General features: G+C 39.5%; 1 protein-coding gene across 50 annotated transcripts in view; it reads right to left on the bottom strand.

Moving 5' to 3' along the window:
* The window catches only part of ptprjb.1 (protein tyrosine phosphatase receptor type Jb, tandem duplicate 1), a 227,501-nt gene that overhangs the window by 172,085 nt on the left and 32,022 nt on the right, over positions 1–23,394 (bottom strand). For 49 of the 50 annotated variants that reach the window (XM_087312325.1, XM_087312326.1, XM_087312329.1 and 46 more), the window contains exons 2-5: positions 20,421–20,448; positions 20,084–20,137; positions 17,983–18,036; positions 17,688–17,729 (exon numbers count right to left, since the gene is read on the bottom strand). In XM_087312325.1, the coding sequence (XP_087168451.1) occupies positions 17,688–17,729; positions 17,983–18,036; positions 20,084–20,137; positions 20,421–20,448 (178 nt within the window). Of the gene's footprint in view, positions 1–2,684; positions 2,742–2,874; positions 2,932–3,122; positions 3,180–3,257; positions 3,315–3,399; positions 3,445–5,044; positions 5,099–5,180; positions 5,229–5,315; positions 5,373–5,561; positions 5,607–5,709; positions 5,755–5,838; positions 6,518–17,687; positions 17,730–17,982; positions 18,037–20,083; positions 20,138–20,420; positions 20,449–23,394 lie in introns of those variants that run through there. The other variant, XM_088651692.1, reaches the window with a different exon arrangement.

Raw genomic sequence — 23,394 nt, 5'->3', positions numbered from 1 at the left:
ATTCCACCACCACACACACAGCTCAGAAAATGGCCGCATCTAGTCCTCCAGCTCACAAGATGGCCGACTCCAGTCCTCCAGCTCACAAGATGGCCGACTCCAGTCCTCCAGCTCACAAGATGGCCGACTCCAGTCCTCCAGCTCACAAGATGGCCGACTCCAGTCCTCCAGCTCACAAGATGGCCGACTCCAGTCCTCCAGCTCACAAGATGGCCGACTCCAGTCCTTCAGCTCACAAGATGGCCGACTCCAGTCCTCCAGCTCACAAGATGGCCGACTCCAGTCCTCCAGCTCACAAGATGGCCGACTCCAGTCCTCCAGCTCACAATGTGGTCACAACCAGCCCTCCAACTCACAATGTGGTAAACGCCAATCTGCCACTAGCTCACAAGATGGTTTCCTGTTCCTTGTCCGTTCCTGCCATAGTTCCTGTTCTAGTTCCTGAAATGCCATCAACTGAGCCCCTAGAATGGCCTCCACCACCTGAGTTGCCAGAGCTGCCACCGCCAGAGCTGCCACCGCCAGAGCTGCCACCGCCAGAGCTGCCACCGCCAGAGCTGCCACCGCCAGAGCTGCCAGACCCTCCAGAGCTGCCAGACCCTCCAGAGCTGCCAGACCCTCCAGAGCTGCCAGACCCTCCAGAGCTGCCAGACCCTCCAGAGCTGCCAGACCCTCCAGAGCTGCCAGACCCTCCAGAGCTGCCAGACCCTCCAGAGCTGCCAGACCCTCCAGAGCTGCCAGACCCTCCAGAGCTGCCAGACCCTCCAGAGCTGCCAGACCCTCCAGAGCTGCCAGACCCTCCAGAGCTGCCAGACCCTCCAGAGCTGCCAGACCCTCCAGAGCTGCCAGACCCTCCAGAGCTGCCAGACCCTCCAGAGCTGCCAGACCCTCCAGAGCTGCCAGACCCTCCAGAGCTGCCAGACCCTCCAGAGCTGCCAGACCCTCCAGAGCTGCCAGACCCTCCAGAGCTACCAAAGCTGCCAGATCCTCCAGAACTGCCAGTGCCGCTGCCGCCAGAGCTGCCAGAGCCACCGCCACCTGAACCTCCAGAATGGCCGCCGCCTCCTGAGCTCGCTGAATGGCCGCCGCCTCCTGAGCTCGCTGAATGGCCGCCGCCTCCTGAGCTCGCTGAATGGCCGCCGCCGCCTGAGCTCCCTGAATGGCCGCCGCCTGAGCTTCCTGAATGGCCGCCGCCGCCTAAGCTTCCTGAATGGCCGCCGCCTCCTGAGCTTCCTGAATGGCCGCCGCCTCCTGAGCTTCCTGAATGGCCGCCGCCTCCTGAGCTTCCTGAATGGCCGCCGCTTCCTGAATGGCCGCCGCTTCCTGAATGGCCGCCGCCTCCTGAGCTTCCTGAATGGCCGCCGCTTCCTGAATGGCCGCCGCCTCCTGAGCTTCCTGAATGGCCGCCGCCTCCTGAGCTTCCTGAACGGCCGCCGCCTCCTGAACTCCCTGAACGGCCGCCGCCTCCTGAACTCCCTGAACGGCCGCCGCCTCCTGAACTCCCTGAACGGCCGCCGCCTCCTGAACTCCCTGAACGGCCGCCGCCTCCTGAACTCCCTGAACGGCCGCCGCCTCCTGAACTCCCTGAACGGCCGCCGCCGCCTGAACTCCCTGAACGGCCGCCGCCGCCTGAACTCCCTGAACGGCCGCCGCCTCCTAAGCTTCCTCAATGGTCGCAGCCTCATGCTCCAGGCCCTCCGCAGTTCCACGCTCCAGGCCCTCCGCAGTTCCACGCTCCAGGCCCTCCGCAGCTCCACGCTCCAGGCCCTCCGCAGCTCCACGCTCCGGGTCCTCCGCAGCTCCACGCTCCGGGTCCTCCGCAGCTCCACGCTCCAGGCCCTCCGCAGCTCCACGCTCCAGGCCCTCCGCAGCTCCACGCTCCAGGCCCTCCGCAGCTCCACGCTCTAGGTACGCCCCCGCTGCATGGTCCTGGCCCTCCATCCCTCCCCCAGTTCCGCCTCCGCTCCACCTCCCGCCTGAACAGTATTAGGAGTGTCTGGAAGCCACTCCTTAGAGGGGGGGCTCTGTCATGTTTACCAGTGAACAAACCACCAGATGTCGCTGGTAAACCCTCAGTCATGAAACTACAAATCTGCCAGTTAATGGACTTCAACTTCATACATGCTCTTCGCCCACACACCTGCTTTCTCATTTAGCTTGATTCACATTCACACCTGAGGACTTTCAGAGACTGATTACACACAGTATTTAAGCAGCACACACACTCATTCACATTGCCGAGTCTTGTTTATCTGTAAGGTGACATTACAACGCGTTATCCTGGTCTTGTTTTCCCGTGTTTTGTTCTTAGCCCTGTTTATCCTTGTCATCCTGTTTAGCCGCCTGCCTTACGACCTATTGCCTGTTTACTGACTACGATTCTGGATTGTCTACATATATCTGTTTGCTCCCGTATTGACCACTGCTTGCCTGACTGTGAATAAAACCTGCATATTGGATCCTACCCTCTGTTGTTGGTGTCACTCCCCGGCGTTACAGTTCTACAGTTTGAGGTTTAGTTGTAGAAGAGCTTGTGCTGACAGGGGGTGCTAAACAATTTAGATATATTAAAAATAGAAACAATTTTGCACAAAATCACAGAAATTATCTTTAGAAACAACTCTAAATAAGCTGGACCTGTAATTAAAATGTTCACACCATAATCCATGAAATAAAACACTCACTTGAAGGAGCTGATGTTGTAGACACTGTTGATGGAGGGTTAGTTGTAGCTGAGGCTGCTGGGACATTTTAATGAAAATAAATGGCATTTTCACGATATTAATACGATAATAATAAGATAATAAGATAATAATAAGTTACATTTTTCACAAAAAAACAGTATTCAAAAAGCTAAAAATCTATATTACATACTTGTAGGTCCAACTGTTTGAATCTCAGTTGTAGAAGAGCTTGTACTGGCAGGAGATGCTGAAATATTTACAAATTTATTTAAAAATGAACAGATATTCACAAGTGAGTAGTGCCCTTACAAAAATAGCATATATAGACAGTCCTAATATAAATACAGTAGAATTCCAACACTTCTACTAAAACTGGAAATATACCTTTAGTTTCCTAATTAAAATGTTCACACAATAGTCCATGAATAAAAAACTCACTTGAAGGAGCTGATGTTGAAGACTCGGTTGATGGAGAGTTTGTTGTAGCAGATGCTGCTGGGACATTTTGAGGGAAAACTGAGTTACGGTTTCCATCACAACTGTAGTCAGATAGATTTTACATGTATTACTTACTTGTAGGTTCTGCTGTTTGAGACTCAGTTGTAGAAGAGCTTGTACTGGCAGGAGATGCTGAAATATTTAATGCATTAAAAATATGTAAAAACCTTACAGAAATAGTTGTCTTCAGACAACTGTGAATATACATATGACTTACTTGTAGGGTTTGCTGTTGTAGAAAAGTTTGTAATGGCAGTGATTGCTGAAATATTTAGGTAATATATTAGAAAATAAAAACTTGATTTTGAGTAGTACAGAAATGCTTAAAAATATACTTTTGCAGTTGTACTGTAAATGTTGTAAAATTTCTACTGCAAAAAAATGTTAGAATAGAATATGACTTCAAATATAACTGCTTCAATACATAAGTAAAATAGAATTGTTCAACTCTCAATAGAAAGAAAATCAGCCATTGTCTTGCTTAAATGTCCACGCTGGTTTCATCTTCATCATCTGGGGCCTCATGTATCAACACTGCGTACGCACAAAAACTTTGCGTACGCCAGGTTTCACACTCACATTTGGATTTACTAAAGATGAAATTAACAGAAGAATGTGTGTTGGTCCACGCCAACTTCATGTGTGGCGTACATGTATTTCTTGTGTGTGTTTGTTTTATTGCCATTGGTGACTCCTAGAGGCAATTATGTTAAATTGCACACTATAAATTATTGCACCAAAACATGTGAAAAACAATTGCTATTAATTTATTATTAACAAAATAAGTTAATTGACATAATTTTTTTTCACAAATTATGTGATTTAGAGCATATAACATATAAAGCGTACACAACCCTTAGTCTATTGCAGTGTTGGCCTTAAGAGAAGACATTGACAATGGTCGAATCCGAAGGGAATGCATTTTTTAGGGATCACAGTGATTTTCTGGCCCACAATGATGACTGGCTTATAAGTCGTTTCAGATTTCCAAGAGCTATCCTCTTGGACATCTGTGTTGAGTTTGGTCCAAATTTGGAAAGAGAGACAGCGAGGAAGCTGTGGCATTGTGTGCGATGGGTGGCGTTTTGGTGAGTGATGTATTTAAAGATATTATTCCAGCTAAGATTTAATTTAATTTAATTTAATTTAATTTAATTTAATTTAATTTAATTTAATTTAATTTAATTTAATTTTATTTTATTTTATTTTATTTTATTGTAATTCTTTAACTGCATATCAGGAGACCATGGTTATTCATTAAAGACGAGGCTGTTAACCCCCCTCAACAACCCACAAAGTGTCCAGGAGCGCAGATACAATGATGCCCATTCTCGCACTCGGTCAGTTGTAAAACGGGCAATTAGGCAGCTGAAAGGCTAGTGGCGCCACCTTGATAAGAGCAAAGGGGTGCTGCTATACCACCATAACAAAGCGTTCCTCTGACACATCTATGTCTCCCACAGACACGGATACTACTCCAGACAGTAAAGTGTAGCCCACAATTGAGGCAACTCTCTCCTCAAAGAGTGTTAGTTCAGTATCCCATTTACAGCTTTGTCCATACGCATAGTTTTAGTATTAATTCAACGCTAGTCTTTGAACATAAGGCCCCTGGTTATGTAGGTGTTGGGACTGAAGCAGCTAATATTCATTTACACTGACGAGGGGAAAGGTTGCTGAATAACTACTGAGAGATGCCACTGCTGTCTGAGCTTTCCATGGCTTTTTACATTTCACTTGCTTCATGTACTCAACATTTTTCCTGTGTCATTTCATTTTTGTACACCTCTAAAAAAGCTGGATATTTTTTGGTTTCCACATTAAAATGTTGACACAAAAGTCAACAACAATTAAAAACTCACATGAAGGAGCTGATGTTGGAGACACAGTTGATGGAGAGTTTGTTGGGGAACTGGCTGCTGGGACATTTTTATAGATAATAGAGTTACAGTTTTCATCACATCAGTATTCAGACAGATTTACATATATATTACTTACTTGTAGGTTCCGCTGTTATAGACTCAGTTATAGAAGAGCTTGAACTGGCTGAAATATTTAGACGCATTTAAAAAAATATAGAAAAATATAAACAATAAAATGCTTACACAATAGTCCATGAATAAAAATACTCACTTAAAAGAGTTGTAGATGTTTGAGTCTCGGTTGAAGGAGTGTTTCTTTTAGCAGAGGCTGCCGAGACATTTTGATAAAAAAAAAAAAAAAACAGAATTACATTTGCCTTTAATTTGTTGACATGTTTATAGTTTTTTTTTTTTTTTTTTTTTTTGCATACAGAGGCATTCTGCTGTGCAAATATTACCAATATTTTATAATAAAAACACAAACACAACAGCGTCCAGACAAATATATATTCCTTACTTGTAGGTTCTGCTGTTTGAGACTCGCTTGTACTGGCAGGAGATGCTGAAATATTTGTTGTATTAAAAATATAAACAATTTTGCACAAAATTGCAGAAATTGTATTGAAACATGTGTAGAACTCCAATAGTCCGATAGTAAAACTCACTTGAATGAGTTAATGTTGGAGACACAGTTGATGTTGTGGCAGATGCTGCTGGGAATATTTGTTGAAAAAAAAATAATTACAGTTAGCACCACAACAGTGTTCAGAGAACAGTACATATACAATACTTACTTGTAGGTTCTGCTGTTTGAGACTCAGTTGTAGAGCTTATACTTGTAGGCATTGCTGAAATAAATGACACTTAATTTAAGTAGCACAGGAATTCTTGAAAAGACAATATTGCACAAAATCACAAAAAATAGACATGTCTTATTTAGCAACAACATCAACAAATAAGACCAGCATAATAAAACCATAGCATAACACAACATAATAAACTTATGCTTTATCAAATTATTTATCCTAGAGACAAATAAGCCATATACCCTAATATAACTATGATGTTTAACAGTCTGCATATGACACAAATATAATCCTGCACCAGTGTCAAAACATATTCTCCTATTCACACATACTGTCATATTTTGTTGCTGTGCTAAGATGAAACACATTTTAGACTCCTCAATTTGAAAATCTGATTCATTACAGCAAAAACTGATAAATAACTAAAAATACAGAGGTCAATTTGACTGAATATTGACTGCCTTATTTCAAGATTTCTATATCTATATATGGGTTTAGACAACTGTACAAATGGAGTTTATGACTTACTTGGAACTGTTGTTTGAGTTGCAGAAGAGCTTGCATTGGTAGGTTGTGCTGAAATAGTTAGATCTATTAAAATTGTGAAATTCAGATGAACATCTTTCGGCGAAGGAGGTCAAAAATGTAAAAATTGAAAATGGTGGATAGCATTGTTCAAAGAAATGCATTTTTCAGCACTTGACTCAAAGAAAAAAGGAATCTTATTCCTAGAGTTGTAAAGTTTCAGGGCTTGTTCTTGTTCTATGCACAAACTGTTTTTTTTTTTTTTTGTAATTTACAGTACATCGCCATTTGAGAGACATATTTTAAAAAATAAATAAATAAAATGTAACTGTCTGTATTAAAAAAAATGAGAAAAAACTGGGGGCTCTATTTTAACGATCTAGGAGCAAAGTCTAAAGCGAAAGGCGCAAAAGCATTAAGGGCAAGTTCGAATCCACTTTTGCTATTTCAAGGATGGAAGAATATGCTCTGCGCTCTAGCACATGGTCTAACAGGGTTGTGATTATTCTCTTAATGAGTTATGGGTGTGTTTTGAGTATAACATGCATTAAACAAATCAGAGTCTCATCTCCTATTCCCTTTGAAGTCAGATGCATCGCACCTTGGGACATTTGCTATTTACATGGTGGACTTTGTAAGCAGAATAACTGAATGCTTCACTAGCAAGAAAACAGTTAAACAGACTATTTGCAGTGCGAGAATAAAGAATGAGCCTCCTCTAATTGGCCTCTTTACTTTCTCTTTCTCTTTACTTTTACTCTTTACTCCGTTACTTTCTTGGATAACGAAACTGTGTTGTTAACACTCCACTGAGGACATCCGTTAGCCTACATATTTAATTTTGTTTGTTAAGCGCAAATATTTGTTTCAAAACTATTTCTAAATTTAGTTCTAATTTCCAGCAAATGAAAAATTAACAATAATAATGAAATGTGGTCAAAAAACTAAGTAACATCCAAACACGTCCTATTCTTATGCCAAATATAGTGATGCATACGTCTCCTGACAGGTGGACAAATCTAAACTTCTTTTTATTCAAACAAATATAAATATGCATTTAATACATAATACTGCTAATGATAATAACATTATACAAATGTAAATTGTTATGAATAAACTGAATAAAGGCATGGAGTCATAAAGAAGGCATTTAGGTAGTGATTTTATATTTATGTAAAAAAGAATTTTTCTAACATTTTAATCCTTTAATTTTTTTGTATCATTTAGATACAAAAAGATATTTGTGTATTGTTGTACATTCTGTGTGTATTAAGCAATGTGTACCGTTTGAACCCACATAGATGCATAACCAATGCGCTAGACTTTAGACAAGGTTTTAGATGGTCAATGGCGCAGTCTATTTCAGCTTTTCAAAATAGCAACATATCATGAATAGATATGTCAAGGGTGTCCAAACTTGGTCCTGGAGGGCTAGTGTCCTGCTTAATTTAGCTCCAATTTGCTTCAACACACCTGACACAAAGTTTCTATTATATCTAGTTGGATCTTGATTTGCTGGTTTAGGTGTGTTTGATTAGGGTTGGAGCTAAACTCTCCTCGACACCGGCCCTCCAGAACCACATTTGGACACTCCTGTCATATACGATCATCTAATGTGAAGAGTCAGTAAGGTGGGGGCATTGGTTGGTTGCTACACACGGCCCCCTAAATTGCCAAGGCTCTATGCCCTCTGCTCCCACTTTCCCTTCATTAGCGACACCCTGGTCTGTAGATCCGTGTTTCCAACCCTGTTCCTGAAGGCACACCAACAGTACAAATTTCAACCTCTTCTTAATCAAATACACCTGAATTCACTCATCAGAACATAAGAAGACACACTAAAACCTAAAGTTAATGGGTCAGATAAGGGAGACTTCCAAAATATCTACTGTTGGTGGGCCTCCAGGATTAGGAAACATTAATTCATTTTCGGCTTAGTCCCATATTTATCAGTGGTTGCACATCGCACTTTTCCAGCATATGTTTTATGCAGCAGATGCCCATCTAGCCACAACCCAGTACTGGGAAACACCCATGCACACTCGCATTCACACACACGCTCATACACTACAGCCAATTTTAGGGTTGGGAAACAATGCTGTAGATAATCCAGTCCCAGAGCAAAAACTGCTGTATACTGCTGTACTAAGAGATGGCACCATGATTCAAACTATTATACCATATGTAAGCACACTCTAGTTGTTCTTTCACGTTCGGTTCTATCACGGTCCTCACATTCCCGCTGTGTGCGAAATCGCATACTTCCATACTATGGGAGCTGAATAGTAGCCTATGTCCATATCTATATCACCCCGCAGCCCAAGACTGGTTATTTACTGAAGCTAAGCAGAGCTGATCATGGTTAGTACCTGGATGGAAGACCACATGGGAAAACTAGGTTGCTGTTGGAAGTTGTGTTAGTGAGGCCAGCAGGGGGTGCTCAACCTGCAGTCTGTGTGAGTCCTAATACCCCGGGAAAGTGAAGAGGACACTGTACTGTCAGTGAGCGCCGTCTTTCGAATGAGATGTTAAACCGTTGTCCTGACTCTCTGTGGTCATAAAATCCCATGCCACTTTTCATAAAGAGTTGGGGTTTAACCCCGGTGTCCTAGCCAAATTTCCTTCATCAGCCTCTACCATCCAATCATCCCCATCCACCGAATTGGCTGTATCACTGTCTCTCCACTCAACCAATAGCTGGTGTGTGGTAAGCGCACTGGCGCCTTTGTCCTGTGGCTGCCGTCGCGTAAACTGGTGATGGTGTGGAGACCCCCTTAATATTGTGAAGCATTTTGGGTATATGGCCATACACATTTAATGCGCTTTATAAATAAATATACATTACATTACATGTCCGATGCATAGTATTCAAAAAACGGTATGCAAGAAATACTTGAATGACCTAATACCTCTGACGAGATTCTGAAGTGGGCTTGGGATGGTTGCTTCATGCTTTTGTGTTTTGTTTCATGTTTGATGTGAGCACATGGCTTTGTTTTGTGCTCTCTATTGTCTAACCCCTCCAATCTAGTTATCTTATTTGTTTTAATTCAGTTCACATGTTTCTTTCTTGATTTTTCTTGATGTTCTTTCCCAATTCATCATTCTTGTATTCATGTATCCTTTTGATCCCTGTTCTGTTTTTCCAGCCCAGACAAGTAAAGTTTTATTTTTCAGTTAATGTTTTACCCCCTCTCTGTAGTTTTTGTTGGTTTTTGTTGTTCTTTATCATTAAATAAAACCAAAAAAATTTTATTTCTGCACTCGAGTCCTTGCCTCTTTCCTTACTCAATCATTGCCAATACAAACAAGTAAGGACTCAGAAAACAAAATAGGTGTCCACGTTTCTTCTCCTTTAAACATAAAATGCTTTATATTGTCCAGGAAATTGCAGCTAGGAGAAACAGATGTCAGAAACTTTGCTTATGACTTCCTTGCTGTGGTGGATGGCCTGGACTATCAGGACAACATGGGCCTAGAGAAAGCCTTTTGGACCTGCTTCACAGCCTCCCTGAGCCTCGAGGTGATGGAAAGGCTGGGTCACCTGCTGTTTTTTGCACATTGTGTACTACCTCCACTACCTCAGCATGAACAACTGCTGTCAGTGAGGGCACCAGAACTCTGATGACCTGGAAATGTTGAAGGTGGAGGAAGATCAGGTCTGCCTCACCAGTAACCCTTCCAGAGATGGAGGAGAAAGCTGCAGTTTTCCTATGACCTTCCTGAGGCAACCAAGTGCATTGCAGTGCCACGGAGTTGGCTAGCTATGTTCTCATAAGCGGAGGAAAGGGAAAGCTTTCAGGCTCCATCAGTGTCAGCTCCAGCCCTTGAATGTGACTTAAGTTGGCTCAAAGCTCCATGCCCTATCGGCTCTAGTCAGGACTACAGCTCTACCAGTTCCTTCCTTGCATCCAGCCCTGCCTGTCCCATTAAAGATTCCTTCCCTGATTGCTCTTATCCTCATTGGATTGTCCTTCCTGGTCCTCCCTGGTCTGTCCCTGCTGTTTGTCCTTGGATTGTACACCCTGACTCCACCCTGCCAGGATTCCTGAACCTCTGAATCTTCATTGGATGGTCCACCCTGCTCCTCTATGGCCTTCAATAAGGAACCTAGACTTCCCTGGGTCGTTGTGGTCAGTCTCTGTGTCCTGCCCTTTCTTTGCTCTGCTACTTTGTTCTTGCTTATTCTTGTTTTGGTGGTAGAGTTTAGATCAGTGGTCACCAACCCTGTTCCCGGAGAGCTACCTTCCTGCAGAATTTAGCTCCAACCCTGATGAAACAACCTGAACCAATTAATTAAAACCTGAAGCAGCAATTGATAATTACAGACAGGTGTGTTTGGTCAGGGTTGGGTTGGATCTGACAGAGCACTTGATAATTAAAGAAATGTGCGCTTGAGCACTGTTGCAGCTGAACTCTGAAGGAAGGTAGATCTCCAGGAACAGGATTGAACATCCCTGGTCTAGCCCCTCCCATTTTGTTATCAAATTTGTCTTAATTCAGTTCAACTGTTTCTTTCTTCTATTTTCTTCCTTCATAGCTTCCTTAAGTTTGTTGTTTTGTGCCAGTTTGTCATTGTAATCTTGTATGTTTGCTCCTGTCTTGTCTTGCCAGTCCAAGTTTTATTTTCAGGTAATGTTTTTTTCTTGGGGTTGTTTTTGTTAGTTTTTGTTTCTCTGTTATTAAATAAAATATATTTTTTGTTTCTGCACTTGAGTGTTCGCCTCCTCCCTCACCCAATTCTTGAAAATTACCTTGATAAATAAAGACACTTTTATTTTGACACTCTTAACATCTTCATGTCCATCTACAGTATGTACATCTGCTTGTGTTTCCAGTTAAGCCCCATAGACTTCCATTCATACGCAAGCGAATGTGACAGACTAGAAACGCAAGCTTGTGCGATGAGTTTCAAAGTTCGCTCCGTTGCAAAGTTCAAGCTTGACAAACTCTGACCTGAAAACTGCATCACGTGACAGCATGAGACCAATCAAAAATAAAAACATAACCTCTATGGACAGAAATTAAAAATATGGACCGATCGCTTTTTTAATGTCTAATCATCTTATTTAATCCCGCCCCTTTTTGTAGCAATGTACGACAAAATTTCGCAACCTCAAACTCGTGACTGCGGCATCACCAAACTGTCTATATGTGTGCCTTGTGTGATGCAACAACATAGCAGCAGGTGCAGCCAGTTGAAGACATGTTTAAGAATCATGTTTTATTCATTTCTTATGTCACTTGATTTTTTTAAAATCTGTAATTTCCTAAAAATGTTCAGACAAATGGAACTGGTTCTTGAAACAACATCTTAATATTAATATATCAATCAATATTGCACTAAACTGAAATTGTACTGCAAAATTGTTGTTTTTTGAAGTATCGATAAATATCATAGCTGACTAAAAGTATTAATTTAATATTGTATCATCAAGACATTTATTTTGCCCCGCCAGTACAAAGATAAAAAATGTTATCATTTAGTTATAAGTTTTACAAAACATGTATTTTTGTATGTGTCATTTTGTTTATTTGTTTCATAATTTAGAGATCTCTGTAGATATTGTAAAAATATTATCCGATTCAGTTTGACCATGGTAACTGTGTACTAAAAAATTATACTGTGACAGTTTTGCAACAAGCACAGTTGTATTCCAGCACCCAACATCAGTTATAACCTTTTTTTTTTTTAATTGTTTAAAAATAATCAAATAATAAAAATACTCACTTAAAGGAGCTGTTGATGTTTGAGAGTCATTTGATGGAGAGTCTGTCAAAATGTTTTACGAATAAAGAAAGAGAATAACAGTTTTCTTAATATTTGATTACATGCTAACAATTGTTTTATATACAATGAGGTTATGCTTTACCAATGAAATCACATGAAATATGTGCACATTATTCATATTATTTAAGGTGATGAGCTTTGCTATTTACGATGTGGTATAAAATACATGAAGTACTGATTATTACAGTATTTATTAACATTAAAATATTAAAAACAATAAGAAAATAAAGCATTTAGTCAACCGTTAATATACTGTACAGGAGGTAAAATAATTATTGGACACATCATTATTGTTCCTGGTAAATATATTTCTAAAGGAGCTGTTGACATGAAATTGTGTGTAAAATTGAAATTGTACCAGATTCTGAACCACTAAAATACATTGAAAATGGAGTCGCACATGTTGCTTTCTAACGACTGAGGGCTTTTAACTCCTATCTGGGCTTTCCATGCCTATTTACACTTCCCTTTCTTCAGGTGTTCAATACTTTTTCCCTTTGTCATTTTATTTTATTTCACATAAGGTAATGTCTAAACTAAATAGTTTTGTTTTCTTTGTATGGATTACTTTGGTTTTTACCGACATCTGGTAAAGATTTCAAGTAAACAGCACCTTTAGAAAATTCAATATTTATTTTACCCACTTTTTATATATAGACCTATACTTACGTATGGGTGCTGCTGTTTGAGAAATATTTGATGTATTAAAAAATTAAAACTTAAAAACAGAAATTCTTGGAGAGACAATGTTCAGAAATGAGGTACATCTTCACTCATTTGTGTTTTCATTTTTAGCAAAACAATAACTACAAATATGAACCCTATTAATAAATATACATTAACCCAAGTACTTTATGCTAGAAACAATTAAGCCTCAAACCCTAATATAATAAGGATATTAATAAACTGTTTGTATATGACACATAGAAAAACCAGCCCTAGTGTCAAAATGTGTTCGCCCTTTCTCATATAGTCTTGTGCTAAGAAAAAAAAAAGAAGAAAAAAATGTTGAACCTCTGAGATAAGGTGTAATTGTTAAAAAAGAGGGTAAATAAACCTACAGAGATGAATTTGATTGAGCATTGTATTTTGAAAGATTTATATAGATGGATGCCTCTTTCGATCCCAGAGGCTCTTTCCTGGTTGTAGAAAAATAAATTGAACAGAAAACAAACAAATATGATTGCCTAAGACTGGCAATGAATATTTGAAAATGTTTCTATCGCCGTATTAAGAGCCGCGGAACACATACATACACTATATATATATAAGGGTTTAGACAACTGTATACAGAACATGACTTACTTGGAACTGTTGACTCAGTTGCAGAAGAACTTGAGTTGGCAGGTGGTGCTGAAATAGTTAGATCTGTTAATATATCTATATACATACATATATGCATAACGAAAATGCTGTAACAAAATTGTGAAAGTCAGACAAACACCATGGAAAGAGATAAAAAGAAAATTGTAAATGGTGAATAAAATTCGTCAGAGAGATACATTTTTCTGTACTTGACTCAAAGGAACAAGTCTTGTTAATAGCCCTTAGACTCTTAGGTTGCACTCACACTAGGCTATCCGGACCGTGCCTGGATGCGTTTCCCAGTTTACAGTTGGCCGGCCCTAGGCTGGTTGGAAGAAGTGTGCTAAATCACGTTTCAGTTGGGATTTAGTGCGGTACGCTTGTAGTGTGAGTGCAAACTGTGCCTGAGCCCAAAACCGAAGACACAATGTCACTTTTAAGGGACTATTCAATGAATGCAAACTGTTTATTAAAGATGCAAACCCCTCGCTGCATGTCAGCTGCCACCTTCAGCAAACCTTCTAATACATGCAGCACGAGGACTTTTCATGATAACTTTGAGAGTTAAAAGTTTTAGATCTGTTCGGCAAAATATTTGACTGTGTGTCACTGAATATCAAACGACAAAAAATAATACAAAACAATATAACTAAAGCAATGTCCACTGTGCTGAGCAAGAGTGCTTCTTAAACTGAACAGTCGCATCATCAATGACGTAAGCGTGCTTAGGTTCCTAAGGCAAAATGAAGTGTGAGTTCAGGCCGTCAGGGGAGAGGGGAGGGGGGGGCCAAGTGCACTTCGGCATGGTTCAAGGCAACTGTACCTAGTGTGAGTACGCTTTTAAAGTTTTAGGCCTCTTTGAGCTGCAGGAAGATGACACCCCAGGGCATAGTTAGATCTAGAAAATACACAGTAAATTGTCCCTAAGACAGTCCACCCAGATAAGACAAGGAGAACCGGGGACCATCTCTAACAGAAATTCTCAGTGCTGCTTCCTCTAAATCACATTCAGTCCCTGGAATCCTGGGAGCATGTACCGCACTCTCTCAGCCCTCTTTGGGAAGTACTGCTTCCTGGTCATGCACTCTTACTCATGCAGGTTGCAACACCAAAGGTTTGTAATCGATTGTTCTGATAAGTGCCTCTCAAATTAGCTCTGCCAGCTGGGTTAGTGCTGTCCAGCAGATCTGCAAACAGTGAAACATCCTCCCAAGTTTAATTGAGCAAATTAAATCGGTATCTACACTAAAATGTCATTCACAATGCTCATACTGAATTGAATCCTTAGATGCGTCCATCCTCAGCATTAGGTTGCTGCCATCAATCTGCAGCCATGTCGCGATCCTTCTGAACAAAATTTTATATTTTCATATAATGGTCAGGCATGGACCTTTAGGCTGTCCCTGTCTTCCCGGATCTTTACCAAGGTTGCAGAGGGTGCCTTGTTGACTCTTCAGAAGATAGGCATTCACATTCTAAATCCTCATTCTCATCCTTAGATGGGCTCAAACAACAGTACATGCTCCCAGGAGAATAGAGACTCCACCACAGCAAGGACTATGGTAGTTATTTCTCTGGAATAGGGCACCGCCTGGCACTTGCATCTAGATCATCCTCCATGTGTGGTCCATAGATGAGCTATGGAAGACCTAAGGGACTTAAGGCCCCCTATCTACTTGTGCCTATGTCCTGAAGTCCATGTGTTGAGTGGTGCATCACAGAGAAGATCCCTGAACTTACCCAATCATTGTGCTTCAGCATAAGTTGAAGCAGAGGTTGTCACCCTCCACACTGTAGGTTTATGTTGCTGCCATCTCCACTCACCATGATTTAGTGGATGGCAGACTTAATCACGAATCACGACTTGAATATTTAGTTTCCGAGAGATACCAGGGTGCTGGCCTATTATGCTGTATGCTTTTTTGGTCAACCTGCATTTTTGGGAACAGTGCCTCATATGCATGGTTACCTCTAGAACCCCCATATCTGTTTAGTCAGCCAAAGTGAGTTGCCCCATTGAGTGTCTTCTCTACCAGCCAACACTTTACCCTATGTAGTCCTCTCCCTGTCAGGGCTAGCCCATAGGTGCATTTTCGCAGTATCTCGCCAATAGGTTGTATGTGGTCTCTGTGACATCCTTACTCATTGGCATTTGAAGGCTTTTTCCAACATATCAGCTAAGCTAGTAAAACTCGTTATGACCCCTAAATACGAAAAAAAAAAATTTAAAATGTGGTAATTAGGGAATGGGGATCTTGGATAATTTTGCCTTTGGTGGTGCTTGTGCACTCACACTAGATGCTTGGCAAACATCACCCCAACATGGTATTTCACAAGTTCACACTAACAGACTATCAACCAGATATGGATTAAAATCATACTGTGTGATGTCCAGGTAGAGGTCTCTGCGGAGTCCAGTGCATTTCCACAACCAGGTGAGAGGGGTCTGAGCTCAGAATCAAGCCTGGCCTCAGAACACGCCCCTCATCCAGGGTTAGGGTAGGGATCTAGTTGAAAGTGCAAAGTTTGGGTGGTGCAGGGATGCTAAAATTCTAGAAATAGTGGATGTAGGACATACTGGATTATTTATAGAGATTATCTATTGTGTCAGAGCGCTCTTCCCTCCCTGACTTAGTGTAGGAATTTGTTTGAAGGTGTAGAGTCGTGGTAGTGGAGGGATGCTGAAACTCAAGAAACATACTGGATTATTTACTCTTTGAAGATTCTTTCTGGTTTTGATTGGCTAGATGCTGTGATTTCTAATGATGTATTGCCATTGTTAATTATCTCCACATGCTCCCAAAAATTGTTTATAAAACATCACTTCACAAATTTGCCCTTACAGACTACTAATGAGTTAAGGAGTAAGCGTATTTAGCATTCAGTCAAGAGAGAAATAGTCCGAAGCCTGAGAAATTCCCCATTAGGTGAGATATGAATAAGCTTGGAATCAAGCTCAGCCTCAGAACGCTCTTCCCTTCCTGAGTTTGGTTAAAGATGTGGAGCCGAGGTGGTGGAAGGATGCTGGAACTCAGGAAACATACTTAATTATTTATTCTTTGAAGACTCTTTCTGGTGTTGATTGGCTGGATGATGTGATTTCTTATGATGCATTGATCTTTTTTATTATCTGCACATGCTCCACCTGAATTCGTTTATAAAATATTACACTGTAGTAACGTGGTTCAGCAGCTATGGTGCTGTCCATAGGACCCCCATCTCTTGGTCTGATATAAATCAAGTAGACCAACTGATAGGGAATGTCTCAGTTATGTATGTAACCCTTGAAACATAAAGGATGGAACAGAGACGTTGTGCCCCTATGCCGCAGCTCTGAACCACAAAGTAAATTTCTGCATTCTGATATCCACATTTACTCACCACCCCATCTGCATATTTGTTTTTACAAAGTGCAACAGCAAAGTAACAGATACAACCAATTGAATGCACATTTAAGAATCATGTATTATTTATTCATTATGTGTTACCTATTTTTTCTATATTTTTTAACTAAAGTGTTTTAGTGGATCATACAGTATGTGCAATTCTGACAGACGTAAAATAAATATTCATATTATATACTTATATTATGTACATAGTATCTTAATTTTAATATATCAATATTCCACCTAATTGAATTGTCCAAATTATTCTGCATTACTTTTTTTTTATTCCCAGGTTCTGCTGGTTGAGTGATTCCCACATTTTCTTTGCCAATTGTAACGTTTGTTTTGATTCAATTTGGAATTTCCCCATCCAGTGCAGAGCCCGGGGGATCAGAGAGAGACTCCAGTTTGGCTCCACCCTGATCCCTGCAGAACGTTTTAATGTATACACAAATATTATACATGGTATCAATGGTATTATGCCATATCTTGACAAAATGTGCAATTTGCACCACTAGTACTAAGATAAAAATAGTTATCAATTAGCTAGAATTTGTTAATTTTATAGGAAATGGTCTCATTTATGAGAAAAAAATAAAACAAATATGTATTTGTCAAAATTTTTGGTTTGTTTGTTTTCATTTGTTTTAATACTTCTATTGGATATATCATTTTAATATACCATTATGACAATTCTTTTGACCATGGCAATTGTGAATTGAAAATAAAATTTTGAGACAGTTTTGCAATAAACACAATTGTATTCCAGCACCCCAGCTGAATTATGACCTTGTTTTCCTGTTTAAATAGTCCATGAATAAAATACTCACTTAAAGGTGCTGTTGAGGTCAGAGACTCAGTTGATGAAGAATCTGTCAAAAGTTTGATAAATGAAGAAACAGAATCAATGTTTGCTTAATATTTGCTGACATGCTAAATATTGGATATAATAAAATTAAGCTTTAAAAGGAACTAACATTAAAATTGTATAAATTTGTTATACTATTTAAAGTGATTTAGAAATGTAGAAGGTGTTCTGATAAGTACACTATATATAAACAGTAAATATAAAAAAAATATTAGGCAAATAAAGTGCTTAGTCAATCATACATGTATATTACTTACTTGTAGGTGTTGCTGTTTGAGACTCAGTTGTAGAACTTGCATTGGCAGATGTTGCTGAAACATTTAGATAAATTAAGAAATAGACATACAGTAAGTATTATTCACTGTCATGATTAAAAGCAGTTTTTGTATGCATTTAAATTCTGCAAAGCAAAACTAAAGAAAAAGTACAGTCCCTCATAACTGTCAGTGAGTCTATATTTGTTCTGTTTGCTAGATGCAAAGATTTGACACATCAACTATAAAATTAATAAATAGGAATGTTTTTGGGTGTTTGTTTTCATGTCTTTATTTCATAGTATATTTCCTGTCCCTGCTTTGTGTCCCGTCTTGTGCTCTGATGGTCATGTGTCTTGTTTTTTTCATGTACCTGAACAAATGCCTAACTTCTCATTGGTTGTATTGAACATGTGCCTTTTTTCTCATTGGTTGTTTCAAGTCATGTGTTTTGTTTTGTTTGGAATATATAGTGCTCACATTTCATATTGTCTTTGTTTAATTGTTTCTGTACAGTGCATTCAGAAAGTATTCATAGCGCTTCACTTTTTCCACATTTTTTTATGTTACAATCAAAATGGATTAAACTAATTTATTTCCTCAACATTCTACACACAACACCCCATAATGATAATGTGAATTTTTATATTTTTTTTAATAGTTGCAAATTATTAAAATAAAAAAAACTGAAAAATCACATGTACAGAAGTATTTACAACCTTTGCTCAATACTTTGTTGATGCACCTTTTGCAGCAATTACAGCCTCAAGTCTTTTTGAATATGATGCCACAAGCTTGGCACACCAGACTTTGGGTTTTTTGCCCATTCCTCTTTGCAGTGCCTCTCAAGCTCTATCAGGTTGGATGGGAAGCAATGGTGTACAGCCATTTTCAGATCTCTCCAGAGACGTTCAATATGATTTAGGTCTGGGCTCTGGCTGGACCACTCAAGGACATTCACAGAGTTTTTGTGAAGCCACTCTATTGATTTCTTGCGGTGTGCTTTGAGTCATTGTCCTGCTGCAAGAATCATCATCCCAGTCTGAGGTCAAGAGCACTCTGAAGCAGGTTTTTATTCAGGATGTCTCTGTACATTGCTGCATTCATCTTTCCCTCTATCCTGACTAGTCTTCCAGTTTCTTGCTGCTGAAAAACATCCCCACAGCATGATGCTGCCATCACCATGCTTCACTGTAAGAATGGTCTTAGCCTGGTGATGAGCGGTGCCTGGTTTTCTCCTAATGTAACGCCTGACATTCATTCCAAAGAGTTTAATTTTAGTCTCATCAGACCAGAGAATGTTTGTTTCTTATGGTCTGGGAGTCCATCAGATGTCTTTTGGCAAATTCCATGTGGGTAGTGGCTTCCATCTGGTCACTCTACCATACAGGCCTGATTTGTGGACTGCTGCACAGATGGTTGTCTTTCTGTAAGTTTCTCCTTTCTCCACAGAAGAACGCTGGAGCTTAGACAGAGTGACTATCGGGTTATTGATCACCTCCCTGACTAAGGCCTTTCTCCCCTGATCACTCAGCTTAGATGGCCGGCCAGCTTTAGGAAGAGTCCTGGTGGTTCCAAACATCTTCCACTTGATGATGGAGGCCACTGTGCTCAATGGAACTGTCAGAGCAGCAGAAATTCTTCTGTAAGCTTCCCCAGCCTTGTGCCTCGAGACAATCCTGTATCGGAGGTCTACAGACAATTACTTTGTCTTCATGCTTGGTTTGTGCTTTGACATGCACTGTCAACCCTGGGACCTATTCAAATCATGTCCAATCAACTGAATTTACCACAGGCGGGCTCCAATTAAGCTGCTGAGACATCTCAAGAATGATCAATGGAAAATGAAGGTACCTTAGCTCAATTTCACTGCAAACACTGCAAATACTTCTGTACATTTTTTTTTTTTACATATTTTTAATAAATTTGCAACAATTTCCAAAAAAAAAAATATACATTGTCATTTTGGGGTATTATGTGTAGAATTTTGAGGAAATAAATGTGGAAAAAGAGAAGCGCTATGAATACTCTCCGGATGCATTGTATCATCTCCCAATTACAATGTTCACACAAAAGTCCATTAATGAAAGAAAAAAAAACTCACTTGAAGGTGCTGATGTTGGAGACACAATTGGTGGAGAGATTATTGTGGTGGAGGCTGCTTTGAAAACAGAATTATTTTCCTTTTTAGTTTCAACATGTTTACAGAAACTTTTTTTGTATACAATTAAATTCTACACTGCAATAAATGTGCATTATACAAATTTAAAATATAAACATAAGAGCTGCACAAAATACAATATTGTGAAACAAAAGTTCCATTTAAATATGTAACTGACCATAAAAGATTTGTCACTTTGAACATTAGAAAAAAAAATAGCTTCTAATTTTAACTGGTGTGAGTGGATGCTTAATACTTAGAATATAACCTTTTTACTCACCTTGATCACTGTTCTGTGCATTCAAACCCTGAGGAGAAAGGTTAAATGTATATTAATACCAGATGAAGTTGAACACTTTATTTCAGTATTTTGATTTGCTTTCAATAGAAAAAAATATATATTATGTAAGGCACAGGGTTTTCTTTTTGCATATCATTCCCCTGTAGCAAAATAGCAATAAGTGGGGCGTTGTTAAGAGTAGTGAAGCTGAAGTCATTATATTGACATCAACAGAGAAGAACCCACTGCTGCCAACTAATTTTCAGCAGAAATGGGCGGAATAATTTTCTAAATGAGGCGGTGAACTAATGTGTCATTACCTAATCGCAACCAAGTGGCAACCTTCTGCTCTCCCTTGAGAAGCAAATATGGAAGTTACTGAAAGTGCAATTCATCAAAATTTCGCTAGTCCTGGCTTCATAATAGAGCAGATTTCTATTGAGCCCACTGTTAAAATGGCCAACTTCACAGCAGAAAAAAAGGTGTTTACAGCCTGGTACAGAGAACGATTTTGGCTCATATAGCTAATATTAACCTACATGACAACTGTGAGGGGGGTGATTTTTTTTATAACTCATAAGTTTTCTTTATATTAATTTACATTAATTTTGCATGATTAAGGGCGTGGCCACTTGAGTGAGAGCTGGGTCTCGCTGGTTGCTGTCATTTCACCTCAGCTGATTCCGGCTGATTAGCTGCTGAACTCGGCATATACATCATATTCTTTTAGTTTTATGTGGCTTTACAAAGTCAATTGCTTTTTGATATTTTTCCAACAATTATCAGATAATATGGCATGCTTTGTGCACCTAATTGTGCTCACAAACCATTCACGTGGCCTCCATTTCCCAGGTGAGTGAAATTCTTTTATACTTACAGTATATCCCATATATATAAATGTATTTGTTTTATTTAAGATCATTTATAATTTTCTTTAAAACTGTAAATTACTTCAGAAGCTGACAGACTGATTCGCTGTAGGCTCTAGAACAGTCATCTAAAACGTTGTCTTACGGTGTTATGCCTGGATTTCATCAAAGGCCTTGCATTTACTAGCACAGACTATATCTGAAGTATTTATAAGTAATTCACATTTTACTCTTGTAGAAAAATGTAGGAACAATAGGAATAATGCTTAGTCACTCAATGTATTACAAAAGTGTTTTAAAAGAATAAACAAAAACCAAGCACATGTGGTCAAAACACAAACGAGGTAATGAACTATTTAACGTTTCACCAAAATAAAAACCCTTTTAAGCAAAATGCTAGCAGGCATCTGTAGCTCTGCTCACGCTCTGCCTTTTTGCTCTTTTTTTCACGATGACGTGCAAACGAAATGATGCTTCATTTTAGGTCTTCAGAAACCTGGATGACATCACAGATACTACATCCATATCTTTTTCAGTCTATGATTGCAACCCACGAATTGTAATATACAAAATAAATAGTATAATTATAATAGTAATTAGTATAATAATTTAAGTTTTCTCAAATTGACTGGCAAGAACATAATTTAAAGGGCACCTAGGTCACCCCTTTTTTCAGATTTAATATAAGTCTTTTACGTCTCTAGAATGTGTAAAGTTTCAGCTCAAAACACCCATCAGATTTTTCATTATACCTTTTACAAGATCCTGTTTTATACACATTTCCACCAGGGGGTGGTTTTGTTGTACTGCACGTTTAAGACAAGTCTTCCCCGCCTACTGTTTCTACGTGCCTTCCCGCGTGCTTTAATCTCCTCCCTCGGCTGCGTCAGACAACAGACAGACTTAAAGGAAGAAGGTCCCACGTAGCGTTTGTGAGAAATACTACAGTAAGAGCTCTACTAATCAGTATTTGTTGTGAAGTTGCATTGATGAGTCACATGCAATATCGTTCATGCGCGCACGCACACACACACACAGACACACACACACACACCGCAGCTGACACACACACACACAGACAGGCAGACAGACAAAGCGTGCTTAGCTTTGCACTATTTTTGCAATCAAATGTGACAGAATACAGGCTAACCTCCACTGCTGTGTGGATATCTGTTATTGTACAAAATAAACCTGATTTAACGTCCACAAACCAGGATTGAAGTGTTTTCTTTTAGTAATTGTTCTGACACACGGCTGTGCTGATGAAGTAAAGGTGAAGTAAATGGCTGTACTTCATTACAAACGTGCACTGTTTTAAAACACTTTAAACATGTGAAACTTACTCTTAATCACATTTGATGATGATTGCTGATCCTAGCGAACAGAACAGACCTTTTATTCCCGGTTGCTTTGCGTATGTCTGGTCTTGTTGACATATACACGTGACTACATATTTTTATTTCTATATGGGACATGGTAATGCGCGCACCTGTCAATCAATTCGGTGGGCGGGGGGACGGCACTCCTACTTAAAGTTGCGGTTATTCTGAAAACCGCTCCAATTGGTCCACCGTTTTTATGTTGTTAAATTGAAAAAAAATATCACCCCAATATGATGGTCTATACACTATATATACACATGTTTGTCCAAATAGCTTAAAAAGTAGAATTTTCACCATAGGTGCCCTTTAAATATGTTCATTTATAGCACATTTCATTTATATAGATACGCGAGCTGTCACTGGGATGGTACCTTTTCAAAAAGTACAAATTTGTACCCCCAAAGGTGCATATTAATACCTCAGGGGTATGGACCAATATGGACCCTTTAAGTACAAATGTGTACCATTTAAAAAAGGTACCACCCCAGTGACATATCACATACCTTTATTTCTGAGAGTGTACTGGTAGCTAATGCTACCTAAATGAACAACAATTACACATGTTAATAAGATATATTAGCCCCCCTTTTATTTTGTTTTATTTATTTATTATTATTTTTTTTTTAATATTTCCCAAATGATGTTTTACAGAGCAAGGAAGTTTTCACAGTATGTCTAAATAAAAAAAAAAATACAAATAAATTCTGGAGAAGATTTTATTTG

The sequence above is a fragment of the Danio rerio genome, chromosome 25 (assembly GCF_052040795.2).
Source record: "Danio rerio strain M-AB ecotype USA chromosome 25, GRCz13ab, whole genome shotgun sequence".
Classification (NCBI taxonomy): domain Eukaryota; kingdom Metazoa; phylum Chordata; class Actinopteri; order Cypriniformes; family Danionidae; genus Danio; species Danio rerio.
The sequence above is the reverse complement of the archived record's forward strand: the minus strand, read 5'-3'. Positions and strand labels throughout refer to the sequence as shown.